The sequence below is a fragment of the Callithrix jacchus genome, chromosome 5, assembly GCF_049354715.1.
Source record: "Callithrix jacchus isolate 240 chromosome 5, calJac240_pri, whole genome shotgun sequence".
NCBI classification, from domain to species: domain Eukaryota; kingdom Metazoa; phylum Chordata; class Mammalia; order Primates; family Cebidae; genus Callithrix; species Callithrix jacchus.
This window is the reverse complement of record NC_133506.1, coordinates 151,971,497-151,997,268: the sequence shown is the minus strand read 5'-3', so window position 1 is coordinate 151,997,268 and position 25,772 is coordinate 151,971,497. Positions and strand designations below refer to the sequence as shown.

Genomic DNA, 25,772 nt, shown 5'->3' with positions numbered 1-25,772 from the left:
ATGAATATTTATACAACTAGCAGAATAACATCAAAATAAACCAGAATAAAGATGATTAAAAGCAGAAGACTGGAAATTTCATCATAGCAAAATATGTGAATATCCTCTTTCAAAAACTGGTAAGTTCAGATGAAAAAGGATAAATATCTAAAAAGTAAATATACAGAAACAAAATACACAAGGATTAGAAAATAAAGCTATCATTCTTTATAACTGATATAATGAAAAACAGAATTTAGCAAGAAAGATGGATATAAATCGTAACTACCAAATAATTCGCCTCATCAAGCATAAACATAAAACATAATCTTAAAAACTTTAGTGTCTAACCTAAGTGTGTGAGAGAAATTTAGAATGTTTCCTTTCAGAGAAAACTATAAAACTTTAGGAAAGACATCTTGTGGATAGGCAAATGAATTACTGGAAAAGAATAGAGGCTCTATAGGAGACATGAGTGGTAGAACTGCAGATTACTAGGAGATGGTAAGACATTTAATAAACAGTACTGGAAAATTTAGTAACCCTAACTTGGAGCAAAAAGAAACAAACTCCTTATATCATAGCATATAAAAATCAAATCAATTCCAAAGGGGCTGATTTTTAAAAGAACATATGGGAGGCTATCTTTTTTTTTTTTTTTGAGACGGAGTTTCACTCTTGTTACCAGGCTGGAGTGCAATGGGGCGATCCCAGCTCATCACAACCTCCACCTCCTGGGTTCAGGCAATTCTCCTGCCTCAGGGGAGGCTATTTTTATGACATTAGAATTGGAAAGGATTTCTTAAGTGAGATGTAAAAAGTATTATCTACAAGAGAAGAGTGATAAATACAGCTACCTTAAAAGTAATAAATTTTGTTCAGGCTGGGTGCGGTGGCTCACACCTGTAATTCCAGCACTTTGGGAGGCTGAGGTGGGTGGATCATGTGAGTTCGGGAGTTCAAGAGGAGCCTGGCCAACATGGTAAAACCCCATCTCTACCAAAAATACAAAAATCAGGCAGGCATGGTGGCAGGCACCTGTAGTCCCAGTTAGAGAGGCTGAGGCGAAGAATCACTTGAACATGGAAACTGGAGGTTACAGTGTGCTGAGATTACACCACTGCACTCCAGCGTGGGTGACAGAGTAAGACTCCATCTTAAAAAGAAAAAAAAAGGAGTAACGTTTGTTCAAAGGATCAAAGGACACAATAAAGGAGTGAAAAGACACACGTAAAAGATTTTACACATTCTATGATGAAACTGCAACATGTACTGGATAAAAGATTAATGTAGGTAAAGATTACCTATGGGGGAGAAAACACCGAGGGAATAAAAGCCAAAATACATCAAAAGGAATTTCAGAAAGTAGGCAGCATGAATGGTGATGAGATATACAAATTTAATTAGTAACCACAGAAATGCAAATTAAGACTATAATGAGCTATAGTGAGATACTATGTCTATTAGATCGGCAAAAACAAAGAAATCTGACAATAATGTTATACATCGTTGGTAGGAAAATAAGTTGTAACACACATTATAAAAAATGGTTTTTAAAAGGGAAAAGTTAAGTATGTCTATACACTTTGATTTATCAACTTCACTCATAGGAATAAAACCTAGAGAAATTCTTGCTCCTATGTAGGAGGGGGCTTCAATAGAAACATTCATAGCAGCACTGTCCAAAAGAGTAAAGAAATTGAAATATTCCATAATCTGGTACAAGAATAAACAAATTATGAGATATTTTCCACAGTCAAATTATATAGTAACAAATGAATGAATCATAATTAGATTTATTAACAAAGATTATTCTTAGAAACAAATATGGAGTGATAAAAGCAAATCATCCAATACTATATAGGATGTGCTATAACTCTTATAAACCTCAACAACAAGTAAAACTAAACAAGTATGTAGTAAATGTTCTTGTTGTTAGAGAATAAGCCAAGATTCAAGAGAGTAGATACTAAGGATGGGAAGGAAACAGAAAGAATCAGAGTAATAAAATGCCAAGAACTCTAAGGAACTAAGAGTTCATGGGTGTTCACTGCATTATGAAACATGTATACAAATGTTACATATATTTCTTTGTACATATCAAATACATAATAAAACAAGACAAATTAATGGATTGAAGATGATGAGGAGTTCTATTTCTGAGAAGATGTAACTAGGTTGTTTTGAACCAATTTTCATACTGAAACAAATGAAAAGTCTAGACAAAATATTTTTTTAAAAATAGTTTGAAGGGAACAGATAGCTACCAAAGCAGTGAGAATTTGAAGGACAAAGTTTCAAATGTGGAGAGAAAGCAAAAGATTTGAGTGTGGCATTGAGATTAGTTTTTTTCACATAGATGATTAATGATTCTGAAAGTGAAGAAAAGAGGATGAGAAGTTGGGCAAAGCTTTCCCGTCACAGAGCTAGAAGAATAAGATTAAGAATCCTGGGCCCATTAAGGAGTAAAGGCCTTGTTAAACAACCTAGACTTCAGGGTGAATCCCAGACAAATATACTCTAGACATAAGGTGACTAGAAAAAAAATAAACTTGTCAAAAACTGAAGTCAAGTTTTCACTGGATGGAGGTGATCTGACGATAGTTTAACTGCCTGACAGAAACAAAAGAAAAACTCTGGAAGAATATAAACTCATCTGAAGCCTCAAATTACCTCAACAACTTTTCATTCACAATGTCTATCACTCAATCAAAAGCAACATATATACAAGGTAAGACTTTACCAAAAATTTAGAGAAAAAAATAGATGAGAAAAAGTTACAAGAGACCCAGATGATGAGCCTAACAGATATAAACTTAATTAAGATTTTTCAACATTGTTCTTCTAGCTCTGTGACGGGAAAGCTTTGCCCAACTTCTCATCCTCTTTTCTTCACTTTCAGAATCATTAATCGTCTATATGAAAAAACTAATCTCAATGCCACACTCAAATCTTTTGCTTTCTCTCCACATTTGAAACAAGCAAATTCTGCAGCAGAACAAAGAGCTATGTTTAAAAACTATAGAATTACAGAACTGGGCCGTGCATGGTGGCTCATGCCTATAATCCCAGCACTTGGGGAGGCCAAGGCGGGCGGATCACCTGAGGTCAAGAGTTCTAGACCAGCCTGGCTAACACGGCAAAACCTCGTCTCTACTAAAAATACAAAAAAAATTAGCCAGGCATGGTGGTGGTCGCCCGTAATACCAGTTACTTGGGAGGCTGAGGCAAGAGAATCGCTTGAACCCCGGAGTCAGAGGTTGCAGTGAGCCGAGATCATGCCATTGAATTCCAGCCTGGATGACAGAGTAGGACTCTGTCTCAAAAAAAAAAAAGAATTACAGAATTGAAGTATGTGTACATATATGTGAAATCAAGAATTCAATGCATGAGCTTTACATAAGATTAGACAAAACTAAAGAGAATGAACTCAAAGATAAGTCAGAAAAAAACAAAAACGGAAGCGAGGGGAGGCTGGCAGAAAAGAACAGAAAAAGTGTGCCAGACAGCTAGGTCATTAAAAAAAAATCTATGTTTAAAGTGTGTTAACAGAACTGCATGCAGTAAGAGAGGAAAGAGAATATCAAATAGAAATCATATATGTAAAGATAAAGCCTGAAAATTATTTAAAATTTGTAAAAAACATTAAGCTATACATATAAGAAGAGCTACAAGCTCCAGGTACAGTAACTATAAAGGAAAGAATACCTAGACACACCAAAGTAAAACTGGAAACAATGGAAAATAGAAAAGACAAAAAGCATTCACAGCAAAAAGACAGACCTTCAGAGGAACAAAACTGTCAGTAAACCTCAAGGAAAAAAATGGAATATAGAATAATATATTCAAATCATTGATGGAGGAAAATAAACCAGTCTAGAATTCTAAACCCAAAGAAAGTATCCTTTATAAAACTGAGGTAAAAATAAAGATCATTCTAGACAAACAAAAACTGAGAAAATTCATCAGCGGAAATCCGAATTTAAAGAAAGTACTAAAGTAGTTCTTTAGATAGAAAGAAAATCATCGCATAGAAAGGAATGAAAAACAAAAGGAGAAAACATGTTGGCAAATCGAAATAAATATTAATTGTATAAAATAACAGCAGTAATAGTACTGTGTGAACAAGAGCACAAAAAAGCACCAGGGAATAAAGGGGATTAAAGTATTTTGAGGTTCCTTGAACTGTACCGAAAGTTCAAAGCAGATCAGTTGACACTGGCTTTTAATAAGTCAAAAACTCATGTTGTAATTTCTAGGAACACTATTAAAGGAATAGTAAAATATAAAACTAAGAGGCCAGTAAGAAAAATGAAATAAAAATAGTTAATGAAAAATAAGAAAAGAGAAAAATGAACAAAACTGGCAGAACAAATTGAAAATAAAAAATTAGGTGGCAGAATATCCCTACTTACATTATGTTTACTTTTTAGAAGAGAAACTGTATCTCATGTTTCTTTTAATTCTCCAGGAAACCTAGTACTGTGCTGAGGTCACAGCAGATATAAACTAACTGGAGACTTAACAAAATCATTATTTCCTCTCCCAATGTTTTCTCATTCTTTCCCAATGTAGGAAAAAGAACTTTACATAGAAAAAAGAACAACTATAATCATGACGACTATACTGTGAACTGGTTCACCAATCTGCCTATTTTTTTAAATAGATGTCCTATCAAAAATTAAACCCCTGTAAATCTGAAACAGATACCATCAGGTTATCAAGGAATGTATTTGAGGTCATATGCCTATTCTCAACTAAAAAGATGTTTCAATATAGTTTGGCTTCAATATAGTTTGGCTTATAATGGAGACAAGGCTCCATTTTCAATAGGAAAACCTAAAATAAAGGCAGTCAAAAGGAAGTATTATTGACATCATTTCACTTCTTTCCTTGTTGGGCAAAATTCTAAAAGTTAAAATTACAAAGAACATGAATCTAAAAAGTATGACTTACCCGATCATTCATGAGAAGATCTTTCACAATGAAGGTAGCTACCAAAGATTTCAAAGGAGCAGCAAATTGATCAGGTGCAAGGAGAGCAATATGACCAATAGTAACCAATGGTGTTATGAGATGTTCCAGGTTGCTTGGATCTAGGCTCTTATGCAGAGGCTGAAAATTTGGGAAGAAAAATATAACAACTCTATACATATGCAAATAAACTGTTTACATATTTCATTTTTAAATTATAAAAATTATAAAAACAAAAATTTCAATAAATATATATAGTATAAGTAGTAACTCAAGATGACATTTTACATTTATGTATAGGTTATCTATGTCCAGAAGGCATCAGGTACAAACATTTTCAGTTTTGCCCAATTCACAGTTTAAAGGTAGGGTAAAGAAACATTTCAGCATGGACAATCATTATGAAGCATATGGTCTATGACCATATATATGAACATGTTAGAGACTGCTAGGGCTCACCAATATCCACTTCTCTTCTATTTCCTGGGGTTAAGGATGACTCCACTTGCAGTTTCCTGTGCAGTTAGGTGAGGATATATGAATGAGTTCTAGTCAAGGGAGTGGGAGTAAAATGAAGTATGTCACATATGCACTGAGGTAAGTATGAGCAATGTGTCTCTCCACAGGCTCTACTCACTTGCTGGCTTAATGTCAAGGATCCCATGGGATTTAGAGAGAAGTCACTAATCAGAATGAGTCTGTGTCCCTAAGTCACTGATTAGAGGGTCATTCAAATACCCACTGGACTTTTCAGAAGCAAGAAATAAGCTTTTACTATGTCTAATCACTTGAATTTGGGGAATCTTCATTATAGCATCAAATATTAAATAACTTAACAAATAAGATGATTTTTATTATTCTGATAGAAAACCCAACAATTAATATGCATTTTGCCACGACAAATAAAAAAGCTCTTTGTATACTGATCCAAAATGATATCAGAAATACATTGTTATGGCTGGGCACCATGGTTCACACCTGTAATCCCAGCACTTTGGGAGACCAAGGCAGGCGGATCACCTGAGGTCAGGAGTTCGAGACCAGCCAGGCCAACATGGTAAAACCCCATCTCCATTAAAAATAAAAAAATTAGCCAGGTGTGCTGGCATGCACCTGTAGTTCCAGCTACCCAGGGGGTTGAGGCAGGAGAATTGCTTGAACCCGAAAGGCCCAGGTTGCAGTGAGCAGAGATCACGCCACTGCACTCCAGCCTGGATGACAGAGTGAGACTCCATCTCAAATGAAACAAACACTGTGTGTGAAAGAGTGAGAGAGAGAGAGAGAGAGAGAGAGAGAGAGAGAGAGAGAGAGAGAGAGTGTGTGTGTGTGTGTGTGTGTGTGTGTGTGTGTGTTTTAATTTTTGAAATTAGAAGGGTTACTAAAATACTACATTGGCATAAGGGGACAAGGGGGAAACAAACTGTGTGTGTCTGCATGTGCACGTGCACATGCACACGTATTTATATGCCCTTACTTATATATGAATAAAATATCTCTGGAGAAGTACATTTAGAAACTAATAACACTGGCTCGGCCTTTGTGAAAGAAAAGTAAGTGGCTGGAGATACATTGGTGGGTGGGAAACTTTTCACTGTATATTCTTTTTTGCATCCTTCTGATTTTGAAGCAAGTGAATATATTTTCTATTAGACATTTTAATGCCACATTTTAATGAAAAACTGGTGCTCTATTCTCTCATACTGAACACCAAGAATTGTAGGCTTGAAAGGCAAAGCAAAACTGTTCTTTCCCAACACATTAGGGCAATATGAACCTTCATTTAGTCAAAAATATGTTTAAATGAGTTTACTTCTTGCTTTTCTTGATGACTTCCCTCAATACTTCCATTGCACATCTTGCCAGCTTATTATTCATATTATAAACAAAAGTATCATAGTGTAGTTTTTTCAATTAGTATATTGTAAGTTTGATAATTTTACATAATAAAATCATTTCTAAAAAGCAAAATTAATTGCCATGCCCTAGATTAGTGTAACCTCAAAAAGGCCAGTTATCTCTATGAAACCTTTTCTCAGAAAGCCAGCCAACCACATGCTATAGTTGGACTCCAGAGGTTCTTGTAAAGATAAAATAGCAAATACAGCATCAAAATGAAAACAAAACTACTCTGAAATTCAACTTATATCATGGTTACTCTTATCATCACTGTAAGGAATAAAAAGAAGAGCAACCAAGAAAAAAACACTTTCCTAGAAATTAACATCAATTTATTGAAACCATTCTCATGCACAAACACAGACTATAGAAAATACCACTGTCCTCAAATACACAAAAATTAAAGTAGATTGTTTGCTATCTACAGAAAAGATGGTGTTTAGAAGATAAACTACTTTTCTTCCTCCTTCAGGAAGAAAAATAATTAACATAATACATGAAAATATGACAAAAATACCATAAGAGTTTCTAAAAAAAAGAAAAAAGATGTTAAGTATTTATGGCAAGGAGATTCAGAATAATTTCTAAATTGTTTTGACTTTACTCAAGGCTCTTCAACTAAAATTACAAATTAGGATTTTATGAATTTTCTGCTTAAATTTTATTTGCAATAACAGTATTAGCATTAGGTCCTAATCACAATAGACAGCAATAAAACTGCAATGCCTGGGTCAAGGTTATTTAAAATGTGGGAAAAAACAGCATAAAATATACATTGAAAAGACACTTTATATCTGACACAAAATTAGGTCAGTCATAAAAGTATAAACTGTATATTGCCAATTAGTACTGATTTACAAAACCTTATACTTCAATAGTTTCTCAAACAGAATTCAACTTTTTTGATCCTGTAAATTGAGACAATAATCGTCTATTACCTACTATCTGTAACTATGATTTTATACATTACCTGTTAACAAAAAATAAGTCTCCAAATCCAAATATATAAAGTAATGTACAAAAATATATAATGCTTGATTTCTGAATCTGAGTTATCATTAAACACCTGAATACTCAGATATTTTTATATTTTAACACTTATCAATGTTGATTTTATTGATTCAAATTCTGAAAATATATTACAATATAATGCATTACCAAATGTGAACATTCCACAAACTCATCAATATTTGTTTTGTAACTACCACATATGAAACAAGAAAATTTTTTTCTCATTACCTCAAATATCTGTGCAAACTGGGTCTCTTTACTAGAAAATATCGCATGGATACAATGAATGGCATATTTGGCTTGACGGGGGGGTCCTTTTTTAGATTTGTGATGTAAAACAGGAAGCAAGGCTCTATAAAAAAAAAAAATCAAAGAAAAACAAAACAATAAACCAGAAAAATCAAGAAGACTTCTGATAGCTATTTTAATATTTGTATTTTTAAGTAATGATTTACGAGGACAAAAAAAGTCATCAAAATTTACTCAAATTCATTTTCAAAGGCCTGTGATTTTGCTTTATAAATATTTATATTAAAAATGTAATCCAAATATAAGTGTTATGTTTTTTACTTTTTAATCAGCAATAGCAAACACTAACAAGGCTGGTGACCCACACTCTCCTGTTAATGTCGCTCCCATTAGGTCTTTCTCTTTTATTCTTACTGCTATCATTCCGGCTAAGCTTCTGCCATCCTACACGTATTAAAAACCGACACTGTTTCTTCTTTCTCCAGTCTCTGCCTCTTTGAATTCACCTTTCATTTTGTGCCAGAACAAGCCACATAAAGGAAAATCTGATTAAACAATGCTTATTAAGCAGTATTATTTGCCAGGCACTATTAAAAGGCTCTAATACTTAACTTCATGCTACTAGCATTTTACGGTCAAGATAAATGATAACATATAAATTAACAAAATATACGTTGTGTTAAATTGTGAGAACTGCTACAGAGAAAAAATTTTTAAAAGGACTCCTCCTTTAAAAGGACAGAGATAGGAAACAGGAAGGAAGGTATAAGAGAATTACAATTTTAAACAGAAGATCTCCCTGATAAACATGTGAGCAGAGTTCTGAGGGAGGTGCTGAGTATGTCATGTACCTGGAAGAACATTCATTTATCATATAACTTTATAACTCAAAAATTTTAAATGAATACTGAATAAAGGAGCTCTTAGTTCAACTTTTTTTTTTTTTTTTTTTTGAGACGGAGTTTCGCTCTTGTTGCCCAGGCTGGAGTGCAATGGCACGATCTCGGCTCACCGCAAACTCCACCTCCTGGATTCAGGCAATTCTCCTGCCTCAGCCTCCTGAGTAGCTGGGATTACAGGCATGCGCCACCATGCCCAGCTAATTTTTTGTATTTTTAGTAGAGACGGTGTTTCACCATGTTGACCAGGATAGTCTCAATCTCTTGACCTCGTGATCCACCGGCCTTGGCCTCCCAAAGTGCTGGGATTACAGGCGTGAGCCACCACGCCCGGCCCTAGTTCAACTATTATACAAACACCTCACAGCAAAATCGACTTCCATATCTTCCTCACTGCCTGATACTAACCATCGTTCTCAGCAAATTAACAGAGGAACAGTACACCAAATACCACATATTCTCACTCATAATTGGGTGTTGAACAATGAGAACACATGGACACAGGAAAGGGAACATCACACAGCAGGGTCTGTCGGGGGATGAGAGACAAGGGGAGAGCATTAGGACAAATACCTAATGCATGTGGGCCTTAAAACCTAGATGATGGGTTGATGGTGCAGCAAACAACCATGGCCATGTGGTATAAATGGTACACCTATGTAACGAACCTGCATGTTCTACACATAATCCCAGAATCTCAAGTTTAATTTAAAAAAAAAAAAGACATACAAATTACCCTAAAATGTATGAAAAAATGTTTGCCTTCATTCACTGATGCTTCAGATTACAATGGTGTAAAAGACTATTTACTCTCCTGCCTTAAACACCCAGAAGAGGTAAATATGCTAAAAGTTTCAGACACTATGGAATAGGCAGCAGAGAAATGTTATCCCTAATAAATGAGAAACGAACTAGAAGAGCTTTACACCTGCCCAGCTTACTGCATGGAAGTACTAAATAGTTTCCAAACTGTAGTACAAGTGACTCAAATAGAGCCTGAGTTGAGGGAGATAAAGATGAGAGTTCAGGGAGGCCAAGGAAGCTCTGATTTCTAGAGCACAATACCAGAAAGGAAGGAGTTAAAAAGAGAAAGACAGCATGAACTCTGCTAATCTGCAGAGGCTATCCCTGAGTCTCTGACTGGATAAAGGATCCTCACTCCTGTTATGAGGCAAAAACTACCTGAGACCAGGAAAAAGACCATGGAAAGTAAGAGGACAAAAAAGTTCCCTCAACATACACAGGGCAGGTAATTACTCATTCCTACCAGTCATAGTAGAAAGCCCTTATAATATATAACCAGGAGAAAAATTACTCAATAGATATAGACCCAGACATGATATAAGCAATGAAATTAGTGTAGACATTAAAATAGCTGTTATAAAGATGTTCAAAAAACACTATACTGCATAGACTTAAGAAGGGAGAGAAAATCAGGAATATAGTGCTAGAAATGAAAAATATTTTTAAAAAAGAACACAAGCAGAACTACTAAATATAAGAAATAAAATAGAAACAGAAAATAAACTGATGGGATTAAAAGCAGACTATACACTGTAAGAGAAAGGTATCAGTGAACTTGAAGATGTAGCAATAGAAACTACCAAAATAAAATGAGAAAAAGGGGCAAGAATAAAATAACAACACAGCAGCTGTGCTGTATAAGACAGTATCAAGTAGTCAAAAATATTTGTAATTGGAGCCCAGAAAACAAGAAGGCAGATGGAAAGAACAGAAAAAAAGTACTCAAAATAATAACAGCCAGTTTTTTTCCAAATCTGATTAAAATAAACTTAGAGATCCAAGAATCTCAATAAATCTCAGGAAGAAAAAAGCTAAACCATTTCAAGGCATATTATTATTCATATGGTAAAAATTAATGAAAAAAGAAAAATCTTAAAAACAGTGCAAAAAGTATATATAGAGAGAAACAATGATTGATAGAACACTTTTCATCAGAATATAATGGAGTGATATCTTTTAAATACTAAATGAAAATAAATGTCAACCTAGAATTCTATTCCAAGCAAAATTATCTTTTAAAAATAAGGAGAAAATAAAGATTTTTTTCAGACCAAAAAATTAACTATAAGCAGAATTCACTATAAAATTCACTATAAAGAACTCTACAGCAAGAAATATTAAAGTTTTTCCAGAAGAAAAATGATACCAGATGAAAATATGGATAACAAACGAAAAGTGACAGAAATGGTTATTATGTGTGTAAAAGAAATCTGTTAATCTGAGATACACTAGAGTAAAAATCTCAAAAACATGGAGTTTATAACATATATAAAAACAAAATATAAGGCAACAAAACATAAAAGACTAGAGGAAATAGGCATGGAAGTATAGTGCTATAAAGTTTTTACACATTTAGTATAATTTTATTAGATGTAGATAAAACAATACTAAAGAGAAAAATCATAATACTTGATTAATCTCAAGGAAAGCAGATACAGAGTAAAAGAACACAGAAAAGATGAAAACTATCAAGATGGTAGATTGAAACCCATCATATCAATAATTACAGTTAAGTGTAAATATCCCACTGAAACAAGTTTGTCAAACTGAATTAAAAACAACCAAAATAAAAGCAAACAAGGAAACAAAAAACAACAGAAAGACAACTAGGACATTTATTTTTTAAAAATTACAGGCAGTGGCTCACGCCTGTAATCCCAGCACTTTGGGAGGCCGAGGCAGGCGGATCACGTGAGGTCAGGAGTTTGAGACCAGCCTGGCCAACAACATGGTGAAACCCTGTCTCTACTAAAAATGCAAAAATTAGCTGTGCATGGTGGCAGGCGCTTGTAATCCCAGCTCCTCAAGAAGCTGAGACAGGAGAATGGCTTGAACTCAGAAGGCGGAGGTTGAGTGAGCCAAGATTACACCACTGCACTCCAGCTTGGTGGACAAGAGTGACACTTTGTCTCAAAAAACAAATAAATAAATAAAATATATATGTCTTTTTAGGGTCATGCTCTGTTACCCAGGATGGAATGCAGTGGTACAATCATAGCTCACTGCAGCCTGAGACTCCTGGGCTATAGGGATCCTCCTGCCTCAGATTCTCGAAGCACTGAGATTTACAAGTGTGAGCCACCAAGGCCAGCCACTTTAAATACTAAGTCTCAGGAAGACTAAAAATGGAAAGGAAAAACATATGCCTTACAAACATTAGCACCAAAGAAAAGTACAAATGGCTACACAAAAGCCTGTAGAATAAGAAGGGTGACCAGTTAGAAAGAGATATATTTCATAACAACACTGTCTATTGGCAAGGCTGTGGGGTAGCAGACATTCTTATAATATACTGCTAGTGAGAATCCAAAGTCATATAACCACTATGAATAGGAACGCAATAATACCAGCAAAATTGTATATGCATTTACTCCTCTATTTCTAAGAACTGCTCCCAAAGATAACTGTCAAAAAACTCAAAAGGTGCAAATACAAAGCTATTCACTATAAGACTATAATACTAGAAACAACCCAAATGTCCATAAATAATGAACTGATTAAATAAATTATGATACAACCACACAATAAATGGAGATCTCCCTGTATTTAAATACGATAATTGCCAGTACATGTCATTAAAGAGAAAAAAGGTGGAGAAAAGTATATATAGCACATCTTATCGCTCATTTATCAAATCTGCATACACGTACATATGCAGACAAATATGTGCATGGAAGGGCACTTTTTTTAAAGTTTATCTATGGGGAAGAAGGGAATAGATTGGAGGATTGTGGAACAGAAGCAGGACTTACTGAAATTTATATTGCTTCCTTTAGGTATTTTTAAAACCATTTAACATTTCATATAATTAAAACATTAAATTAAATTTTAAAAGAGCAACCTCTCAAAAAGAATGAAACAAATGAAGAAGGGTATGTATCCATGTGGTAGCATAACCACCCAAAGAAGTATTCCAAATAACTTTAAATGGGAATTTGCCTGCAGATCTCTAATACGATACATGCTAAACAAAAAACAGAACTAGCTGAAAAAGTAAACAATTACTACTTTTAGCAATCATATTGGTGGCACTATTGCTATTGTGAGACTGCCATGGATGTATTATGGGATAAAGCAATTGAGTTATTTTGTAATATTATAGTGTTATAATCCTGTGCCATGAGGGAAAAAAGAGATACAAACGTAAAATTAAAGTCCAGTAAAAACCCTGTAATCCTGAATTTGAACTGGAAGAATCAGTATAAACAAATATAAATTTCATCTTTCAAAAAAGCTACGTCTACTGAATTATCCTAGAACAAAGACTTACACATTAGCAATTAGTACCCACAGGACTCATGTTGTGATTTATTAATACCATTCCCATTAAAAGGAACCAGAGCCCCTCAGAGAATTGGCCAATTCCAGGTCTGGGACAGAACAAGTACAAGATGGTCTTAGAATAGCTTGTCATACCAGATAGCAAAGAAATTACACAGATTACTGAGACTGTTCCAAAGGAATCAGGGACTAACTTGAAGAGGCTCCCAAAATTATACATGGAATAATCTGGGTATCAATGCATGAGATTACTGTAACTGACTGAAACACAAATATGTGTAAATCCATGAGTTTACTATGATTTTTTTAAAAAACAACAATCACTGGTCACCTTTGAAGGATACTAGTAAACCCAATCTTTATTTTGAATACTACTAAATAACATTCAAAACAAAACAAAACAAAATCAAGCATTTATTCTGCCTTTCCTAAACAAATATAACATTGGGAAACCAAAGAATAGATAAGAATTTCCTTTTTACAAAAGTATTCAGCTAAAAATTGAAGAAGAATGACAATAAGAATATCAAGACTGATTACTAATATCAACAGCTGCAAACATCATAAATGAGAGATGGCCAGCTATTAAGCACCTCCTGACAGAAAATCATACCAATCTTACAAAATAGTCCTGTAAAAATAAAAATGTTGAACTGGAATCCAATCAGGCATCTGGACTCAATTATCATTTTAGAGAAAAATAAAGAAATATGGCCAGGCACAGTGGTTCACAACTGTAATTCCAGAACTCTGAGAGGCTGAGGTGGGCAGACTGCTTGAGCCCAAGAGTTCAAGACCAGACTGGGCAACAGGTGAAACTCTGTCTCTACAAAACAACAACATAAAAATTAGCCAGGCAGGGTGACATGCACCTGTAGTCCCAGCTACTCAGGAGGCTACAGTAGGAGGGCTGCTTGAACCAGAGGTCAAGGATGCAGTGAACTGTGATCACGCCACTGCACTCCAGCCTGGGCAACAGAGCAAGACCCTGTCGCAAAAACAACAACAAAAACAATAACAAAGAACAACCTATCAAATTATGTCTAAGAGATACAATTATCAAAAATCAGTCTACAGGAAACTCTTCAAGAGAAACCACCTGATTCCTACTGCAAGCAGAATGAGAGCTGAAGAGAAAGCCCACAAGAAACAAGATACTTATAAGAGACACAGCAACCAATCACAATGTATATACCTTACTTGCATCCTGAATCAAACAATTTTTGAGGAAGGAGGATGGCTCGAGCCCAGGAATTTGAGACCAGCCTTGGCGAAATAATAGGACTCTATCTCTACAAAAAGTTAAAAAAAAAAAAAAAAAAAAAGCCAGGTGTGATGTCTTTGGCTCCAGCTACTGAGAGGCTGAGGTGGATCACTTGAGCCCAGAAAATCAAGGTCACAGTGAACTATGATTGCACCACTGCACTCAGCCTCGGCAACAGAGTGAGACCCTGACACAAATAACAAAAACAACAATAATACATTTTTTGAGAAAACTAATTGGATACTAAGTCATTAGTGTTAATTGTGTTTGGGATAAAGATATATAGATGAAACAACAACATCTGAGATCTGCCTTCAAATATAAGGAGAACAGGGAGTGTATAGAGGCACAGACAAAATAAAACTAGCTATAAGTTTATTCATTGTTAAAGCTGGTTGGTGAATACATGGGGATTTGCTAGAGTATTCTCTCTTCTTCTGTGTAATGTTTGAAATTTTCAATAATAAAACATGGAGAAAAAATTTGTATAACTAAAACACTAATCTTTTAGTCTATGATTTGTGGCTTCTTTGTGAAATAAAAGATTATTATTCTGTGGTTACTTCAGTAACTAAACTTCATAGATAAGACCCATCTTCTCACAAATCAGATTCCATAATTCAAACATCCATAATCTCTTTCCCCAATAATTAAGAGAAAAATTGTAGTTCATACAAGAAGCAACTTTAGCTGAGATTTTTAAAGATAGTCAAGTGAAACTTTAAGTTCATCCAATGTGTTATACATACAGTTATTTTAACAGAAAACACACTGAAATAATGAACCTAGAGAAAAAACAATTTTTGGAATTCTTCAGTACTAAGTCAACGAATATAAACTACCTTTGCTGACTGCTTTTCCTATTAAAAAGACTTTCTTACTCCTTTATTAAATTGACTTCCTTCAAGTTCAAGTTTTTTTCTTTGATAACAATCACACAAATATTCAAACTGAAAAGTAAATGAAAACTCTAAAGAAAAAACTCAGCATCTCACTACCCTAAAACAATACTGTCAACATTTTGGTGAACACTCCTAAAATTGCTCTAGACATATTATACACATATTAGTAAGTGAGGATATAAAATATATACTGTCTGGAAACATATTTCTTTCAACCAACAATGTATGCAGAACCTGATTTGTCAAATATTGCTAAGCACTATTCTTTTTAACAGTCACATAGCTCTTAGTGTATATATAGTGTATGGCTATAACAAAACTAATCTCATACTGAAAAGCATTTTAGATTTAAAAATTTTAAAAACACCTTAACAATACCATGAATATCCTGTGCTGGTTGTTTACATACTGTCTCTGAGCTTTAAGCTTATACTTTCATAAACTGCTCTGAGATTCTGTAGCTGTAAATCTGCAAACTTCTTTGCTCAGACGCCCTTAAGGGCCTATTTCCTATTAATTTCTTCCACTAAGAGACCCTAGAGCTTCTTTTTTTTTTGAGACGGAGTCTGGATCTATAGCCCGGGCTGGAATGCAGTGGCACAATCTCAGCTCACTGCAACCTCCACCTCCCAGATTCAAGCAATTCTCCTGCCTCAGCCTCCCCAGTAGCCAGGACTAAAGGCATGTGCCACCAAACCCAGCTAATTTTCTGTATTTTTAGTAGAGACGAGATTTCACCCTGTTAGCCAGGATGGTCTCAATCTCTTGACCTCATGATCTGCCTGCCTCAGCCTCCCAAAGTGCTGGGATTACAGGTGTGAGCCATGGTACCCATGTTAGGCATTCTAAGCAGCAGTTTCACTGCTCTCTAGCAACAGCCAGGCTGCACCATACTTTGCTGGTCAGTTGGGTGATACCAATAAGGCTCCTCCAACTTTTAACACTATTTCTTCCCAATTATCCCACCAGCCCTAGGGGTAGTAGCTACTTCCACCAATTCATATCTCTGGATTATCAATGCAACTTTTTTCTCTTTTGTCCTTTAAACATACATATTAATTTGTTTAAAATACAGTCATGCATCACTTAACAAGGATACATTCTGAGAAATGCATCACTGGAGGATTTCACTGTTATGAGAATATCAGAGGATACTTACATAAACCTAGATGGTATAGCCTACTACACACCTAGGCTATATGGTATGTCCTATTGCTCCTAGACTACAAACTTGTACAGCATGTTACTGTACTGAATACTATAGGCAATTATAACACAGTGGTAGATATTTCTATATCTAAACATAGAAAAGTTACTGGAAAATACGGTATAAAAGATAAAAGTGGTACACCTGAATAGTGCAGCTTCATTATAATCTTACGAGACCACCATCATACGTCTGATCTATTGTTAACCAAAACACTATTAGCAGTATGTGACTTTACCTAGAATAATTTCTGTTTCTCTCACTAGACTCTGAACTACATAATGATTATATGTACATCTTTTCTAATTATCTCTAGGATAAGATCCCAAAAGTGCAGAGTCAAAAGTTATACACATTTTAAGTTTTACATATATTACCACATTACCAATCCAGAAGTACAACATCATTTTATACTCCCACCAAGAGAGCACTGTTGGAATGCTAACTAACACTGGTTGTATCATGTAATTGCTTTTATTTGTATTTCCTTGATTACATAAGCATCTTTTCATGATTTGGAAGGCTGAGAGGACTTCCAGCTTATGTATTTCCTATTCATTCTCTTAGCTAGTATTCTATGAGACTTATATTTGTTATTCCTTCATTAAGAATCTTTACATAACGCATTGTGGCCAGGAGAGGTAATCCCAGCACTTTGAAAGGCCAAGGCAGGCAGATTACTTAGGGCCAGGAGTTCAAGTCCAGCCGGCCCACATAGTAATATCTGTTCTCTACTAAAAATACGGGAAAAAAAATTGCCAGGGATGGTGGCACATGGCTGTACACCCAGCTATTTGGGTGGCTGAGGCACACAAATTGCTAGAACCTGGGAGGCAGAGGTTTCAGTGAGCCAAGAGATCACACCACTACACTCCAGCCTGGGAGACAGAGTAAGACCCTGTCTCCAAAAAAAAAAAAAGTTTTTATACATTGCAGGTGTTAACTTTTTCTAATATATATTGAAAATAGTTTTCCAGCATAATATTTGTGTTTCCAACTTATTTCAAGATTTTGGCTTTTATCTAAATAGTGATTTCTCATCCCCACTAAATTATAAAAGGGCAGAAAGCTTCTTCCTTTCCATCACTTTTATTTCTTACTTTATGTTCTTACATAATTAAACTAGCTAATGCTTCCAAAACAATGTTAAACAATAGAAATAGTGTGGTTTCTCATCTTGTTCAGGATTTTACTGGGAATACTTCTGGTGTTCTACTATATGATGCTACCTATTGATTTGAGAGATATTAATTATGTTATGAAGGTACTTATTTCTATCTTATTAGATTTAATTAGAAACAGACTGATTTTTTTTAAAAACTCAGAAGCCCTTTCAGCATCTAAAATATCAGCATCTAAAAATATCTATTGTGTACCCTTTTCCCTACTTATATAATAAACTGCAAACATGAATAGTAGGCTTACTAATATTATACCAACCCTCTCTGCATACTCCTAAAATTAAACATCTTTGGCCACCACATATTCTCATTTTACTATTTAAATTCTCTTTTTGCTAATATCTTACTTATACAAAAATCATACATTAGTTAAGATTTGTCTTAGGGGTTTTTTTTTAGGGGGGGTGGGTGTAGGTATATCTTTTGTTAGGTTTTAGTATCCATGTTAGTTATCCTGGCCTTAAAGACAATGAGTGCTTTCTTTGCTATACTCTAAACAATTACAGAAATTAGAATTCCTGGTTTCTTGTATATAGATTTGAAATATCTCCCTCAAGACACAATTTTCACTGGTGTTTTAATTAGAGAATAATGTTTCAATTTATTTTGTAACTATAGCCTGTTAGGTTTTTGTCTTCCCTTATCTTGAGCTTAATTTACTTACATCATTCTTAAAAAAAAAAAAATCCATGTTTTCAAATACATTTACACAGTCATATCTAAAAGTTAAACAACTAGAATAAAATGATACGTGAAGAAAAATCAGAGACAAACAAAAAGAAAACTAAAGCCAGATTTAGAGGGCATAAGCGAAACTGAATTTCAGACAGAAAAGCATACAACTATGTAGATAGGGTAACCTCATAAAAAAGTGGGGTGATACATTTACTGAGTCCTGTATAATTAAGAATATCCTTCATTTGTCCCTACTTAAACATAACTAGGGCTGCCTAGGTAATTATTTAGTTACACCGTTTTTTTCCATCAAAATTCTCCAGCTGTTGAATCTTTAACTTCAGAAATTTTATGTGGTTTTAAAAGAATTCAGCTAGCTTCATTATTTTCCACTGTACTGACCTATTTTATATTGATTTTTTGTGAAATAACTTGCAATCCCTGAATATTTAGCAAACTTCACCAGTATATTTTCCTAAAATGAGTCTTCATCTCCAGATTCTTATTATCAATCATTAAAAACAAATTTATTATTATTCTCTTGAATATCTATCTTCCACTTCCCATTATTCTGTTTTCTCCAGAGAAGTCAATTATGGTTTTTCTGCAATTCATTCTCTTTAACTCCATTTTTTTTTGCCCAGATTCTCCATATTCTATGTAGATTTCCTCAAGCCAAATCTCTAGCTCACTGATTCCATCTTCCATATTGTTTATTCTGCTCCTTGCTACTTATATTACATTTATTCTATAATCAATATCCTTAGCTCTTTTTCATGTGTTACCTCAGTTTTTTTGTCTCTTATTTTTCTCACGTCACTTTCTGCTTATCTTCCTTGGCAGCTTAAATAACTGTCTAAGACTTTCTTTTTATACTACAAAAATTCCAATTCTAAATATTGCTTATCAGTTACTTTTGAATGCTAAGATATTTACATAGGTATTGTGTTTGTTAACTTGCCTATCTGTATTCTGTCAATTCATCTTTGAGTAAGAAAAATTCTCTCTCGCTTTACTATTTCCCGGATGACTGAACACTTCTCTTAAAAAATTAACATCAAAGCTCCCAACTCAGGCTATAGTTGCTTCATCAACTGGCTAAGTAGTATGGGAATGAAAGTTAGGAATAAAGGTAGTAAGTCCTTTTTCTCTCTGTAATTTATCTACAAGTTTGTTAAAACTCTTGCCAGGATACGAACCAGTCACTTCAGCTATGCCTACATCGCATGCTAAGAGAGGACCCTCAGTTTTAGCACATCTAACTACTGTTAGGGGAGGGGAGCCAGACTCCTGAGTCAGAATGGAACTCATATAACTCGTGATGGAACCCCATAATATCATTTTTTGTTTAGTGGGTCAAGCATTTAATTTTCTTCTATTCCAGTAAAATTGGTAAAAAGATTTTCCTTAGTCTTACCTCATCACTAAGCTTTTCTCTTCCTGGTCAAAAGGTCTACCTAAAGAAAAACAGCATGACCGCAAAGTCTCTCCTTAAGTCCTAATACAACTAAAGTCAGGTTTTCTTTCTTTCTTTTAGAGTGTGTCCATATAGTAATATCCTCCCTCTAAATTAGCAAATAATAGGACACTTAGAATACATTGCCAATACATATCCCTTGTCATATTTGACACAGTCCAAATGGCACATTTGGTGCCAATTCTGTCCAGTTTGTCGTAGCTTCTACTTAGATACATTTTTCTTTAGGTTCTTTTTAATTATGTTGATGAATTCAAGGTAAGATAGTTTAATCAACATTCTCTTATCTAAATCATTTTTCCTCAAAATCAACTCACCTAATTTAATAATTTAAAACATTAAATCTACATATATAGTTTATCTCCTGGAAGAAATTATTATGAGTTATTTGATCCAGAACAGTGTGTGCACACTGCAGGAATTCAGTATCAGCTGAGTTAATTCTCCTCATGAGAGGTATGTGAAATATATTTAGTATATAAATCAAGTAATTTTAAGTAACTCAGTTCCATATTAAACCAATACATTTAAAAATGCCCCTGTATGTTTTAAAATGTCCACCTTTTGATCTTGTTCTTGTGGTTCTACAAATGTATCAAACAACGTTTCTTTAAAATATAAATGTTACTAGGAAAAACAACCTAGAATGAAAATTTAAAAACCTCCAGGGAATAAGCCAAACTTGAACTTTGTCAATGCTCTAATTAGAAAAGAAACTGCCATAATGGATACTGTACCATAGGCACTGGAGCCAAAAAGGCCAAAATCAAATCCTGGCTCTGTCACTTGCTAGCTCTATGACCTGGATCCATTTACCTCTGAACATTAGATTCCTCATTTGGAAAACTAGAATAATAACCACACTTTACTGAATTGTTACAATGTTTAAAAAAGATAGTATAATAGGTAGACATTCAGCAAATGGTATAGTTATATACAGTTTATATATAATGGGTATGTATGTATATGTATTACATATGTGTGAGAAACACACACATGTACATACATACAGCCAAACTGATAGCTGATCTGACTAGGAGAGCCACAGCACCATCCAAAGGGAAAGTTATGCTCTGAGATTATTTAAAAATTAAGAAGTCGGCTGGGCGCAGTGGCTTACACCTGTAATCCCAGCACTTTGGGAGGTCGAGGCAGGCAGATCATGAGGTCAAGAGATCAAGACCATGGTGAAACCCCATCTCTACTAAAATATACAAAAATTAGCTGGGCGTGGTAATGCGTGCCTGTGGTCCCAGCTACTCCAGAGGCTGACGCAGGAGAACTGCTTGAACCTGGGAGGTGGAGGTTGCAGTGAGCCAAGATTGCGCCACTGCACTCCAGCCTGGCGCCTGGCGACAAAACAAGACTCCGTCTCAAAAAAAAAAAAAAAATTAAGAATTCAGGGCCAGGCATGGTAGCTCACGCCTGTTAATCCCATTACTTTGGGAGGCCAAGGCAGGCAGATCACTTGAGGCCCAGAGTTTGAGACCAGCTGGCCAACACGGTGAAACCCCATCTCTACTAAAAATACAGAAATTAGCCAGGCGTGGTGGCACACAACTGTAATTCCAGCTACTTGGGAGACTGAGGCAGGGGAATTGCTTGAACCCAGGAGGCTGAAGCTGCAGTGAGCTGAGATCGCGCCACAGCACTCTAACCAGGGAAATAGAATGAGACTCTGTTCAAACTTTAAAAAATAATAATATTAATTTAAAAAATTAAGAAGTCAGTTCCAAACAATAAGGTTTCTTACTCTTGCCAGAGAGACTACAGTTATAAAATCTTAGTATGTTTCTATTACCATTTAAATAATGCCAGCCAGACATGGTGGCTCACGCCTGTAATCCCAACACTTTGGGAGGCTGAGGCAGACAGATCACTCGAGGTCAGGAGTTCAAGACCAAACTGGCCAACACAGCAAAACCTTGTCTCTACTAAAAATACAAAAAATTAGGTGGGCATGGTAGGGGCCACCGGTAATCTCAGCTACTCAGGAGGCTGAGGCAGGACAATCACCTGAACCTGGAAGGTGGAGATTGCAGTAAGCTGAGATCACACCACACTACACTCAAGTCTGGGCAAAAGAGTAAGACTCCGTCTCAAAAAAAAAAAAAAAAATCAATAATAATAATGCCTTTGTCCTATTTGTCAGCAGTTTCTAGAATTAAGTACACACAAACAGAATGGTTTAACAAAAATTATACCTAATAACAAGCTAGCTTTGCTCCTAGTCTCTTTCTAAGGGAAAGAGCAATAGGCAATTCTTCTGCATGAAAAAGCATGGTACTACAATCACAACTAACCAGGCTAATATTAAGCCAAAAGTGATGAAGTAGAGGTGTAACCAACCACCTATGACTACGGGACCAGCAGAACTACCTATTCCATCTTCTCTTCAAGAACTAGAAGAAGAGATACACATAAAGAAGCAAGCAGTGACATATGAGAAATGAAGACAACTTATTCTTTTGATTATAAAATCTTGAACAATGATTATCCCGGTATAACAGCTCAATTCCCAATTACTGGAAATACTGGAACATAGAAAAAATTGCACTAGTGTTGACAGTATTCCATGCTTCTCTGTGTCAATTAAAGCACTGTTTCTGAAATTTTTTGTTCCAGTACCGTAAATCACAGAGGAAACTAAAGAATATTATGGATAGTCCTGCTGAAATTCCTTTGAATTTTCCCATTATACCTTAAATTGATGTGAATTGTTTATTCTATGCCATAATATACCAGGGACTATTAAACTGATGCATCAGAAAGATATGTCATGTTTATACCCCATATTCATGTATCTTCTACAAGTATTGTATAATCAATACTTTTGTACAATCTACAAGTATAGTATGAATCTTCTACAAGTATTGTTTCATCAATACTTATTGTACAATCAAGTATATTGTATTATATAATCAATGCTTTCTCCCAGGAAAGGAGAATCTAAACTAAACATTACAGATTTAAGATAACCTAGACAAGTTTTTCCTCAAAACTTGAAAGATTCCAATTATTACCTAAATCAAGAGATAATTTTTAGTGATGTCCAGAATATTTGTGAAAATAAACTCAACTCACGATCTGATGTGTGGGAAATCCTCTTCAATTTTGCTTCCTGTGTTTTTGAAAATTTGTAGTGCAGCTTCTGCTACTTTCTCATCATCCATTTTCAGACAAGCCAGTAACGATTCAAATGTTTCAGCAGAATGAAATGAGATGGGATGTGTAAATGAGAGTACCTATAAAATGAATCATAAAAATGATTTGTAAAACTTTTTCATCTATATAATACAAATCCAAAATATTACACATTATAAATACTATAAATCAAAGTCAATACAAAAATAATTATGTTAATCAAAATCTAAAACAGATATGTTCCTGTGTAGGAAGACTATGATATAAAGAAGTCATTTCTTCCAAAATTAAATTACACGTTAATTTAATTTTAGTCAAAATAATTTGGATTTTGATTATTGTTCAAGTTTTTTGGTGGGGAATGAGAGGAGCAAAAGAGGCATGAAGAGAGAATTTAACAAAACATCTTTCATCTTCCCAATAAAGATCATTAGCAGGCCAGGCGCAATGGCTCACGCCTATAATCCCAGCAATTTGGGAGGCCGAGGCGGGTGGATCATGAGGTCAAGAGATCAAGACCATCCTGGTCAACATGGTGAAACCCCGTCTCGACTAAAAATACAAAAATTAGCTGGGCATGTTGGTGCGCACCTGTAGTCCCAGCTACTCGGGAGGCTGAGGCAGGAGAATTGCTTGAACCCAGGAGGTGGAGGTTGCGGTGAGCCAAGATCGTGCCATTGCACTCCAGCCTGGGTAACACAACAGCAAAACTCCGTCTCAAAAAAAAAAGATCATTAGCAGAGACTAATGATCTATGACTAAGAATATTTTTGAGAGTAAAGTAGGGAAAGAGGTAAAACACTGACTAGATAGTTAAAAAGTCTATAGTGTTCCAATAACCAAATCACGATGGTACAAACATTAGAATAATCATGAAACAGAAAATGTAAGGTAGTAATAAGGCAGTAAGTAGACTCTAGAATATATAAAAATTTAGATTATATAAATTGTAATAGATTATATGAGGTCAACACAAAATAAATAGTCCTGGGAAAACTGAATAGCTATTGGAAGAACATCAAATTAGGCCCCCTGCTGCCACAAGGCACTTTCAAAATAAATTTCAGATGAGTTGTGTTTAAGATTTAAAAAAAACAAAAACGCTCTGAACAAAACAGCATTCTTTAAAGCATAAAACAAAAGGAATAAAATGTGGAATGTAAAAAAAAAAAAGCAAGCAGCAGAAAAATACAATAAATGTAGCACCATATTTGTACATTTCTAAAATAATCAAAATAAGCAACATTTTATTTAGAGATATACACATAGATGATACAACTATAAAGATATTAAAAGAATAATAAATCCAAAATTCAGGACGTGATACCTGGTGAGGGGAGGTGAGTAGGTGAGAAAAAAAAACTACTCAGGGAACTTGAACAGTATTTTTAATATTTACTTTAATCTGACACTCAATTTAGTTTTCACCTATATTCACTTGGTTACTATACTTCATAATTTACATATAAAAGAATACTTGTTTATACATATATCAAATATGTCCCAGGAAAAAGCAGAGGAAATAAAAAGCTCATTTAAATCAGTTAAAAAAAAAAAAAGATAGAGAAGTAGGTAGATGTATGAATAAAGGATAAAAATGATGAATTTACCACAGAGAAAACACAAATTGATAAACATTTGTATGATGGTCCTCACTAGTATTAAATGTGAAAATTAAAATATTATTTTTGCTTGTCAGATTAGCAAATCTTTTAAAAATGGAGTGTATTCCATTTTGTGAAGGTTAAGGAGGTGGGTTCCTTCACACACTACTGATGGGAAAAATTTCTCTGTACAGCAATTTAAATATATATTGCTCCAAGAATTCTGAAGGTGGTCACTCTCTTTAATTCAGTAATGCTCTCCTAGTTTTCTAAAAAATAAGACATTACCAAGAGACCTTACATAGAAATATTCGCCTTAGTGCTGTTTGTAAAAATAAAAGTAAAAAAATCAAAATATTCAACAACAGGAAAACATGAGTGATCCAGAGAAAGTAAGAGTCCCAAAGTAAGGCTTAGCCCACAAGGGTTCTTGGCTCTGCCCAGGAAAGAATTCAAGGGCAAACCAGTGATAGGGTAAAAGAAAGCAGCTTTATTGAAGCAGCAATGTTACAGCTCCAGAGGTGTTACAGCTCTATGACTGCTTCTGCAGAGCAGGGCTACCCCACAGGTGGGGTGCAGAAAGTTGCAGCTCAGGGCAGTTTTACAGTAATATTTATACTTACTTTTAATTATATACAGACTAACGGCAGTTTATGCAGAAATTTCTAGGAAAACGGGTAGCTTTGGGATCATCAGGTCATTGCCAAGGAAAGGGGCAGTAACTCCCAGGTATTGCCATAGCAATGGTAAACTGACAAGGCACATTGGTGGCTGTGTCTTACGAAAAGCTGCTTCTGTCTCACCCTTGTTTTAGCTGGTCCTCAATTGGTCCTGTGTCTTAGCCCCACCTCTGGGCTGGGGCTGCCTCCTACCTCAGGAGGATGCCATGATACCCCAAATATGAACTAATCACCATTTCAAAAAATGTTTATTGTTTCTACTATGAACTAGACATTAAGAAATTCATGTATATGACTTAATGTCCTCTGTGAGACGAGTACTTTA

The 25,772-nt window shown here is 34.9% G+C and overlaps 1 protein-coding gene across 15 annotated transcripts in view; it reads right to left on the bottom strand.

The window, feature by feature from the left end:
• Positions 1–25,772, bottom strand: part of PDS5B (PDS5 cohesin associated factor B) — a 200,013-nt gene that overhangs the window by 41,226 nt on the left and 133,015 nt on the right. For all 15 annotated transcript variants that reach the window (XM_078375264.1, XM_078375272.1, XM_078375269.1 and 12 more), the window contains 3 exons: positions 23,104–23,264; positions 8,089–8,212; positions 4,936–5,094 (listed from right to left, as the gene is read on the bottom strand). In XM_078375264.1, the coding sequence (XP_078231390.1) occupies positions 4,936–5,094; positions 8,089–8,212; positions 23,104–23,264 (444 nt within the window). The remainder of the gene's footprint in view (positions 1–4,935; positions 5,095–8,088; positions 8,213–23,103; positions 23,265–25,772) is intronic.